General features: G+C 41.7%; 1 protein-coding gene across 1 annotated transcript in view; it reads right to left on the bottom strand.

The window, feature by feature from the left end:
* LOC104547622 (fibroblast growth factor receptor 2-like) overlaps positions 1-9,853 on the bottom strand; it is a 51,767-nt gene extending 41,914 nt beyond the window's left edge. The window contains exon 1 of the mRNA XM_010193405.1: positions 9,604-9,853. Within this exon, the coding sequence (XP_010191707.1) occupies positions 9,604-9,778 (175 nt within the window). The 5' untranslated portion in view covers positions 9,779-9,853. The remainder of the gene's footprint in view (positions 1-9,603) is intronic.
* Positions 9,854-10,540: the final 687 nt, after the last annotated feature.

Here is a 10,540-nt window from a genome sequence, read left to right on the forward strand (position 1 = left end):
TTACTGCGTTTCCGCCAGCTCTGCCTCTGCCAGGCATCATCAGGAAGTCTCTCTGTTCTGATAAAATACTTTCCTTTCCAGATTACTACAGTTCCAGATTACTACAGTTCCTTCCATAATCTTAAAACACTAAAAATAATAATTATTAAAAAAAAAATCCCTTGTCACTGAACAACACTGAAAAGCAGGAGTCATTTCGCAGCTCTCTAATGCAGAAAAAACATTACTTGTTCAAATCTGACAGAAAATATCTAGGCCTTGTAGAAAAACTTCATCAAACACAAAGCATCGAGGAGACATTGGTGATAGTTACACACAAATATGTGGCAGATTCTACGTCTTCATTCATGCCTTTAAAATAAGCTCCTGGGCTGCTCCATTTGAGAGCAGTCACTTCCAATGTTAAAACGTGCTTAAAATGTTAAGCGCTCAACTATCCTCAAATTAAATTGAGATATTTTTTCCTGGCATCTTCTTCAACCCTGTTATCCTTATTCTATAAGGACCAAGGCATCTGACGGCTGTACAAGAGATGAAACCAGACCAAAAAATAAATGAAAATTATCCGAGCAACAGGAAGAATCCTTTTGGCCTGGAAGTGAAAACCTTCAAAACAAAGTAAGAGGTGCCACAAAATCCATGGCCAGTACTCTAGCAAGTGAGGAGCTTCCAGCCATACTGACCTGCTATAGCATGGACTTCCAGCAGCACGTCAGCTCCTATTGAGTGTTACATACACTGAGATCATAAAAAGAAATGAATCTTCTCCAATCAAAATACTTGCCAGTGTCATCATGGGTAAAGGAAAATATTACTCTGCATTAACTTGTTTTCCCAAGCTTTGAAAGCTTAGAAAAATAAATCATTCTGATGAGCAGCAAGGAGTTTCACCACTTGCAGGACCTCCTGGCCAAGAAAAAAACCTCTGCATATGCACCCAAAAGTTATCCCCATGTGATTACATCTATCTGCCTTGTGTAAAGATCTTTGAGACATGAGCAATTATGGACGTGCAACTCCCTGAGGTAACTACCCCCAAGTAGCATCTACCTCTGGCTACAAGGGCCTCATCCAACCCAGCAGTGGGGGTAAATCTCATGAGGTTCCTGTGCTATGTTGGTGTGTTGGCTGATGTGGGGTGAGGTGAACTATTTCATTAACTATTTCAGCATGGCTTTAATGGCTGCAAAGCAGTAGGGTCTCATAGTTAAAGGAGGAAGACTCATTCTTGAAGGAAAAAAAAATTGTACTAGTCTAGGCTTCATGCAGAGATTAAAAGTTCCTACAACTTGTAGCCTGCATGCTCCTACCTGTCTCTACAGTTGCAAGTGTTGAGTTATGGCTGCACAACCACGTAACATGCGTCAAAAATGCCAAGTATCACATGCTCGTGGGCTCGGCTGTGTGCTTTGGGAAGCCAAGCCAGGGAAGACTTGGAGCATGCCAAGCTCAAAGTAAACAGCAGAGAGACCAGCGAGGCCACCTCCTGCTGCTGGGAACTGCCCTGCTATTTCTTCCTGTTTGTCCCCATTCTTCACGGTCTGCTCCTTACAGGATGAAGACTTTTTTTGTGCAAAAGTGACCATTTTTATCTCCAGATACGAGACAGTGCAAAAAACAGCAAAGCCTCAGTATGTCTTTTGCATAGACATGGTAACCAGGGAGGGAGAAAATACCTCCAACCTTGAGCAGTCAGTCGCACCAGATACCCTAGAATTATCGTGCTGCCTTCTATAAATTCATCAGTATGACGAGAAACTACAGGCTGTCTTCAGGATTTGAACTTTTAGAGCACCAAACCCTGACCATTTCTGTTCAAGCTACAATCTCCATCAGCTGTCTAAAGTAGCCAAGTGGTAGTCTCTGCATTACATGCACTGGGGAGCACAATATAAACTTAATACACATGTAACGCAATCTCAAAAATAATTAACTACTCCTCGAACTCATTACAGAAGAGTCTTCTCATGTAATCTATTATACAATACAAAGGGGAAACGTATCACCTTTTGCCAGAACCCCAAATGAAAAGCTGGGGAAAACAAGAAAATTAACCTTTTCTCTCTAAAAGGCAGAATCCAAGACCAGGATCATTTTCTCATTGTTTTGACTTCCAGCAACAGCAGAACATCAAATCTTCCTGTGTTCTGCACAAAACCAAGTGGCAGAGCAATTTAACCAGCTCCACTGTCCAACTTAGCATTAAAGCCTGTTTGGGAAAGGCTCCATAGAGGATATACAGCCATGGGAAAAGGGATGAGCCCACATTTTTTAGCTGCACAGGGTTTTACTGTTTTTAATATTTTCTTGCATCTATTCCAATCTGTAGCTTTTTTCAGGTTCTTTATTTGCATTTCAGGAGCAACATAAAGACATAACAGCACACAGCATAAATCCAAACATAAAAACACAGCCTTTTTCTTCCAGGTTTGCCGAAGGCCACGCTCAGGACTGTTTCTGCTCGACACAATTGCACAATTTCATGTCTGAGTGTTAGTTCTGGACGCAGAGAAGATCTATTCAGATTCCCCATAAGCAAGTCAGCAGTTGTTTCTTTTGTACGCGCTCCCATTTTTACTTGACTATACAAATCCTCTTAATTTTAGCAGCTCAGCTGGAAGGCTCATCTTGCCCATTCCCCTGAAACTCAGCTCCCCACACTTCCTAAAGTGGAATTTGAGAAAAAGTCACTGGAAACAACATCCCCAAAAACATCCCCTCAGCACTTCTGAAAGTCCTATCCACAACGCTTATAAATCATAGGATGTTCTCCAAATACTTTTAAGTTTCAAGGCATACCAAGCTCCCTTTTAACCAGCGTTGAGTCAAAAGGCACCAGAGCCAATTCAATCCCAGCTTCACGCAGAGAAGTCACCAGTGGCACCTGGGGACACAGGAGCAGAACAAGCCCTGAAGTTAACGCCAAGGCTGGATATCTGCACTTCCAAGTGGCCCACAACCATTTACATGACCGGGGATATTTTTAATTTGCAGACACCTCCATGACTCGTTATGGAAGCAGTGGCTCCTGGGTACCTTACCATACTGATGGGAGGTGGTTCAAGTGCTCCCGAATTATTAGGAGAAGGGCTACGACCAAGCACTGGTGCCACAGAGCCTCCACCTCAATACTGCACATCTGAAATACCTGTGCTTCCCTGGTGAGTAAACAGTATCAGATAAATCTGGGTACTTCAACACTGCAACATCTAAACAGGATTATTTTTCATTATTAAACTATGCTTCATAGAACCAAGCTCAAAAAAAGTGCTCAAAATTTACACTGTGGGTTTTAAATTATTTTTAAGAACTTTTGGGTGGCATTCAGAATCGAAAGTCCCATTACTTTCCTTGAAACAAATTAAACATTGCAACACTGAGACACTGAGCATTACGAACTTGCAAAGCAAGTCCTACAAAAGCACCCTCGGGTGCTGCCTGGGTCCTGCCAGCAGCTCGCTTGGACCCTGCACACCCTTCTCCAAATACAGCCAAAATATGCCATTTCTCCTCCCCAACCAGCTTCTCATTCTCCTTTTCCTCCCTTCCAGTCCCCCAGCACACTGCCCTTCCCAGTAAACCCTCACAAATGCAAGCTGTTTTGTTCATACAAAGGAGTTTTCTCCTCCTTCTCAATTTTTGTGGCTTTGCTACCGAAAGGCGCTTTGCGAGGCTGCTCGACAGCGGGTAACGTCCCAAACTGATGAGCCAGTTCTTTTGCAGGGGAGGAAAAGCAATAATTACACACAACTTGCAACGGCATGTGAGGAGGGGAATGAAAGTAGGTCAGATCTCCCAACTCCTCCGCTGCGCTGAGGTTCACCAAGTGCTTTCACTTACAGCCCTTGTAAAAATACAATTAAAATAATAACAGCAAGGCAAGCAAAGGAAGAATTCAGCTAGAACTTAGTGTGCCTTTCTGTCCCTCTTTTTGAAGCAGACAATGTCATTTGTGTGGTGACAAGCAGCAAGAGGATCTGAACCAGCAGAAAATGAAGCCCACAAGACATGTCTCTATACCTTAGATACTCAGGAGTAGGTCCTGAAAACCAAACCCCTAAAAATCTACAGAAATATTTACTTCTTTTACAAAATAACTTATTTTGCAACGGTCCTGCTTGAGAGGCACAGTCTCCAAGCAGTAAATGCTGACGTTCCCGGCTCTGATGGAAACCCAAAAGGCCAAACTTCCCCAACAGCCCAGTGCACATTTCGTAATTATAACAGGAGCTGCTGCGTTCTTGAAAATCTGGTCTTTATTTAAGGTTTGCCTGTATCCAGAGTTGCTCCAACATCTCTTTCAATCAGTTTCAAAGCCAGTTTAGTCCCCCGGACAACAAGACGGCAGCCCTGATTTTGGGGGCCTGACCACCTGAGACAGGGGAGCACCACATCTCCAGGCCATGATGGGGGAACCAAACCCTCAGGCACACAGGTGCAAAACTCCAGATCTTCATCATTTCAGACCTGGTTTGGGTCCCTGAATTTTGCACTTACTTAACACCAGTGAAATAAATTTTCTCTTCCAGTTAAACCAGGTGCACTGTTACAAACAGACAAGATACAACTTGCCTAAGTGGGTGATGGCTCTTTTAAAAACACGGATTTATATTGCTAAGGTGTGCTGCTCTGAAGAAAGTCTCTTTTCACTGTAAAGCCTCAATCTTGAGGACTCACAAATGTTTAACACTTAAAAGTCTGACCCCTGTAGTAAGGAATTTTTCTCTATTAATGATCCAAAAAGTGACAGTTAAGTATTTTTCTCACAATATAATAAAATACTAATAAAGCATAATAATAAAATACTGATTTTTAAAATATACTTGTATAAAGGCAAGTGCTCATTTCTACTGAAGCTGGGAAGCTGGATATAAACTCATATGTTTGTTAAGAGCTATACTAAGGTTATTAAAACACCACAACAGTCCATCGTCTCATGTACACAGCCTTGCAGAACTGCAGTTGCCAGCACTGTCATTGTAAATTCTGCTTTTGAAAGTTTGTAACTCGCCCGTAAAAAAAAGTTACTATAGCCTGAAATCTGTAAGTTCTCTGCGAAGGAAGAACTATTTTAAGATTAGAAAACTATGCAACCATTGGAGTTGGTGGCTGGTTTGGGGTTGCATCTATACAAGTAGTTTTAAAAAATAAGTTAAAAAAAATTTAAAAACCCACAACTCAGCATCCTTGAAAATATTTTGGCTCTATTAACAAAAAAAAAATAAATCAGTAAAGGAATCAAATTCCTAAAAGTTAACATTTTCCCTCACTTCCTTCAAAAAGCTGCAATTGTAAAAGATGGCAAACAGGCCTGAAATGTGCAATTATTTGTGCTACTCTGCAAAAGTCGCCACGCTGACACATTACCAGCTCCCAGTGTCTCATCAACGCCGACTGTAAATAACAGCCCTGCCCCTGCCCAATTAGTCGGCAGCTCAAGACCATGCCCCTGCTAAAGGATTGCGGATTTTAAAGGCAGAATGGACACATTAAGACTGATTTAATCTGGCTGCTTGTCCAATTCCCCCAAATCCCAGCTAGCCATTCCTGCACTGGGCCAAATAACTTACTGAACCAGATCCCTGGAAGGGCACCCAGCCCTCACCCGGAGCTGTGAGGATGTCACATTCCTCCATAATGGGCTGGGATAATTGCCCTTTCTTAAAAAAATAAATAAATAAAATTTAAAAACTTTAATTTAACTACTCAGTTTGAATTGTTAATCATAACTCGTAGATATTAAAGGCAACGGCACTAAAAAAAAAAGGAGGGGAACACAGGAGAACCTTAGGTGAACGTTTTGCTTTATTTTTCCAACCAAATTGGAAGCCACATCCTGGTGCTTCTCTGCCACTTTTGCCTCAGGAACACGACCACTGGGCAGGGTCCTAACCCCACAGCAGGGTGGCACCAGAATGGAGAGGACCCATGGGGGCACCCCAGGATGAGCCAGGGGACATCCCACCACCGCAGCATCCCTCCTCCATACGCTGCAGCCCTGGGAGCCTAAGGACCTCAAAAGATCCCACATCCTGATCCAGGCAGGTCATGGTGGTTAATGAAGGGTCTCAGCGTGGACTTTACTGACTACCAAGACCACAGGGAACATTAACCTTGGGATCACAGGTGACCAGTCTTTAAGCACTGTCAATATTTTTACAAAAATGAAGGTATATTGCTCATATTACACAACAACTTTTACAAAAAAGAAGGTATTGCGCAAAATGTGTTTATATTTGGCTGTTGTTTGGTACCAGCAAAGAGCTGTGATCGAGTTAAAACCCAAATGACAAATCTTTACTCACTTTGGAGCCCAGCAAAGCGTACGTCACCCATCAAAGAAGGCCTCTTCTTCACTGCTGCTCATAGGAACCTCCCAAATGCACATTTAAGGCCATTTGTAACTACTGTTTTTCACAGGAGGCAGAATTAGGCTGTCCCTTGTGGAAAGCTTAAATTAGTCCTTTGAAATTTGACCTAAATTAAAAGAACTGAAACACGCTGTTATTGCACCAGGCGAGGGCTCCAACTGGGTGCTCCAAGGACAGCGTCAAGGCATTGCATAGTGGGGGGAAAGACCAAATTAGCCACCCAGCAGAACGATAACACACAGCCTGGGCAAGGGAAGGTCAAGGGAGAGCTTGCTATTTATCAAATATATGTCTAAACTAATTATTCAGTTCACAAAGTAACCCTTCAACCCATGTGTGCGGTCAGAGCCCTTTTGAAATGTTGGCTATTATCAAAGGCCTTCACGGCCTCGGTACACAGAAAGAGAATGGCTCCTTTATACACGCTGGGGTAGGCTTATTTCTAAATATTTAAAAGCAGAAAGTCTTTATGCTGCCTAGGATAAAAAACATACACGTAAACACTTGATGCGAGGTATAATTCAACAGTTGACAGTGCCCAAACAAACTCCTGCAGCTCCTGTTTCTGCTCAACAGCCAATTCTGCCATCACCGCTTAAGGATGAAAGCACCACAACGGGTACTGACCCCTGCTCATGACATCAACATTGACATCAGAATTTACAACGGTTCAAGATACCATCTTCAGTGTAAATACTTTCATGTGAGCAATATCCAACGGGCACAGATGAGATTTAGAGCTCAACAAGTCCAAGGTTTTATAAAAGCGCCCAAGAGAAGCAAGGCAAAGAGGCGAGATTGACTGTGAGTAACCAAAATTAAAGCTCCTGGACTCGTAACAAGGTTTCACACATATCCACGCAGTGGATTAGTTGATTTAGTTTATTACTAAAGTCCATACTTGACCAGATACTCTGAAGAAACAGTTGCAAATTTCCCTAAAATTATGTTTAGAGAATATATTCTTGTCTCTTAGCTATTACAATCAAAGGAAATACAACCCACAATCTCAATTCCTGTTGCATACAGCTTTTTTGAATATTCTGAGTCACTAAGACAATAAATAGTAACAACAGAAGCACCTAACGTCACAAAAAAGACAAAATTTAGGGCATGTCCATGAAGGAAGGCTGAGGAACAGCTCAACACATGTCACTAAAGGTCATGGCCCTGGCGACCTTCTCAGCTGGTACGAAATGTCATCGCTCTAATGACTGCACAGTCAGCAGCCCTGCCGAAAACTTACATTATTGGAGCACCTGACCCCCAGATTAGCTGTGGTCAAAATGTTTGGCATTTACTAAATTAAAAAAGAAGTCTGCTTTGTCTTTTTTGAAGGGTTTTTTTGTTTTATTTTGGCTTGGAGAGCTTGTGGGTGGCAGTGATGGAACCCAGAGAAGGTGATTGTGTAAAAAGTTGTTGTTTTTTTTTTAAAAAGAGGTTTAAGGAAGTACATAAAGGAGGTTTTATTTCCCAAATCTCAGATATAAATCCCACACAATTCCCTGTATTCTGCAGCATAAAAGCTCTTATTATACCATTAACTTAGAAGTGTGTTTTTTTTCTCCTTTCTGGTAATGATTCGAGTTCTGACATCTAAAATTGTTTCATGTCAATAACTTTCCTGCCCAGGGAAGAAGTTTTAAATCCTGTTTAACAATTTACACTTTGATAAAACACAGATTCCACTGGATATTCACCATGGAAGAAATGTGTTTTCAAACTGCACTTTGAAAAATAATAAAAGCTATTATTTCCCTGAAAAGCTGAAAAATTATCAGGCATCAATCAAAGAAATGTTACTCTTGTCCCTCTCCAATGCTTCACCAATCATGCAATCACATTCTTTCTGATTTAACCCTAAAACTAGGGGACCTCACTACAAACAGCTAATCTGAATCCAGAATTATTTATGATTTTGTCATTCCTCTGAAAAGCCAAAAAGGCACCAGATGGGCAATTAAGAAATCATACAGCAAGTAGTGATGAGAGTTGGGCTTTGTTTTAATTCTCAAGTTACCTTCAAAAGGAAAAAAAACCCGAAGTCTTTGCTATCAACAATCTCTGTGGCTGACAGATGACAATATTGCCACACTTTAATTTTTTTCAGGAATGCTTGGTAGGGAGGAGGGCTCATCGCCTCTAAATAGTTCATCCCCAGCCATCAATAAAAATGTACTTGGAACAGATCCTAAAAATGCGTTAGCTGGTGACGTCTATTTTTAGAGGCAGTAAATAGAAACAAATAAGTTTTGCATGAAAATGTATCAAATAAAAACAAAATGTGTCCATGGACATCAGTAGTAGAGTGCGTGAAGGCCAAATTCTCTCCACTAAGCTCGCTGGATCAGAAATGCTCTATGGACTATCATATTGCTTTGACAGTTATCAGAAACTTAATTATTTCTCCGAAGGACAGGGAAAACCTTATGAAGGAAGGTCTCTGAGGTCTTTAGAGAGGTGGAAGGATCCCATACAATACAGTAAAAACATTCTTAAATACAATACAATAAAACACAGGCACTCTTTAGAGAAGAAAACCACCTTGCAAAGCTTGAGGAAGGGATATACCTACAAGAACATACCAACAGGTGCAGGCTTAAAATAGGAGATTTTATCAAAGCACCTCTTCCAATGTAAAGGTTTCAGTTAGCCTTTGCTTTCACTGCAATAAACTGCAGTCCTTGCTATTTGGATCTCAACATTTACACTTCCAAAATTGCAATCCAGACACCGTACCGACTGTTCTCAGATATTAACAACAACAGGGAAATGTATTCCAAGCACAAGCACCACTCAAGCCGCAACACCATCTTTGCAGAGTGCCTGGCAAAATTAACCATTCAGGCCACGCGATTAAAAAACTATCAGGATTTCTTTTGCTCCAGACTTCTCAGGTGAGGAGATTCACAAAGACACGCAGGCATTTCATTTCTCCAGGCAGCAACGTGCAACACGTGCATAAGGGCAGCAGACCGGTTTCCTTAAAGACCCGTTCCCAAAAACTTTCACCTGTACACTTTGATTATACAACACGATGACAGTCCCAAATGAAATCACTGACACCACTTGCATAAGACTAAACCAACACGTGCTTGCACGAACACAGCCCATGTGAGCAAGAAAAGTCCATAAAAACATAAGTCTTGAGGGCTAATCTGTTACTTGCCTTCTATTTCAGGTATTTAAAATTAGCTTATTTTGTGGAATTAAGCATCAGAGAGTGATTTACCTTCAGGTTCCAGCGTGGCGTCTTCAACAACTAAATTAAACGAAGGTCGAGCCAGGGAAAGTCCAGCCATGGTGACCACCACCAGGCAGATAAGGCAACCCGAATGCCAGCTGACCATCTTTTTAGAGTAAATTCCTGGTCCATTCCCATATCTCCATGTGGACTTTAATCCCATCTGAACTCCTCTAGAGAAGCATGGAGAGAAAGCGGTGCCTTCGGCCAGGGCAATGCCTCCTCCCTTGGGACGACGGCTGCTGCTGCGGGGAGGAGAGAGATTTCACAGCGTCAGCCAAACCATCTTAAAACAGCAAACCAAAAAGCTTCAGAAAGTCCCAAACAGAGCCGAGGTGAGAGGGGGAGGAGGATGGGAAAAAGAGTTTTCCAGCTTCAAGAATATGTGAAAAGTGAGTGACTTTTCATTTTCTGTTAGCAGTTTCCATCATCACCTGTGGTGTAACCAAGTCCTCCTTGTTTTCACACAAAATCACTTCTCAGCACATATTCAGAGAGTTATTTTACTGACAGAAAAATATACAGGGTTTTTTTTAAAAAACAAGACACATACACATGTGCGGGCACATAACCTGTAATGCTACAAAATTACCACAATTATACAAATTATATTCCTGTTATTGTTTGAAGGTTTATGTAAGTTTGCCTTGTTTTTCATTCCTTCACTGAGGCAGTTCTGCAGCCAGCTGAATTTGCAAGAATTCAGTAATTTTCCACAAGTAAAACAGTAGAAAAATATTCTCTACACTTGGATAATCCATAAAACTTTCTTTCACCTGAGGACTTCCAGTTCCCCTATAGCTGTACCTTCTTCTACCTCAGAGCTCAGTGCCCTTCTAAAGCCTGAGAGTTCTGCACAGGCGAAAGGCTCCAGTCTTTGCTGGGATCCCAGTTAGCTACACTGCATTACAGGCAATTAAAACCT

Source organism: Mesitornis unicolor, unplaced genomic scaffold (genome assembly GCF_000695765.1).
Source record: "Mesitornis unicolor isolate BGI_N332 unplaced genomic scaffold, ASM69576v1 scaffold10231, whole genome shotgun sequence".
Classification (NCBI taxonomy): Eukaryota; Metazoa; Chordata; class Aves; order Mesitornithiformes; family Mesitornithidae; genus Mesitornis; species Mesitornis unicolor.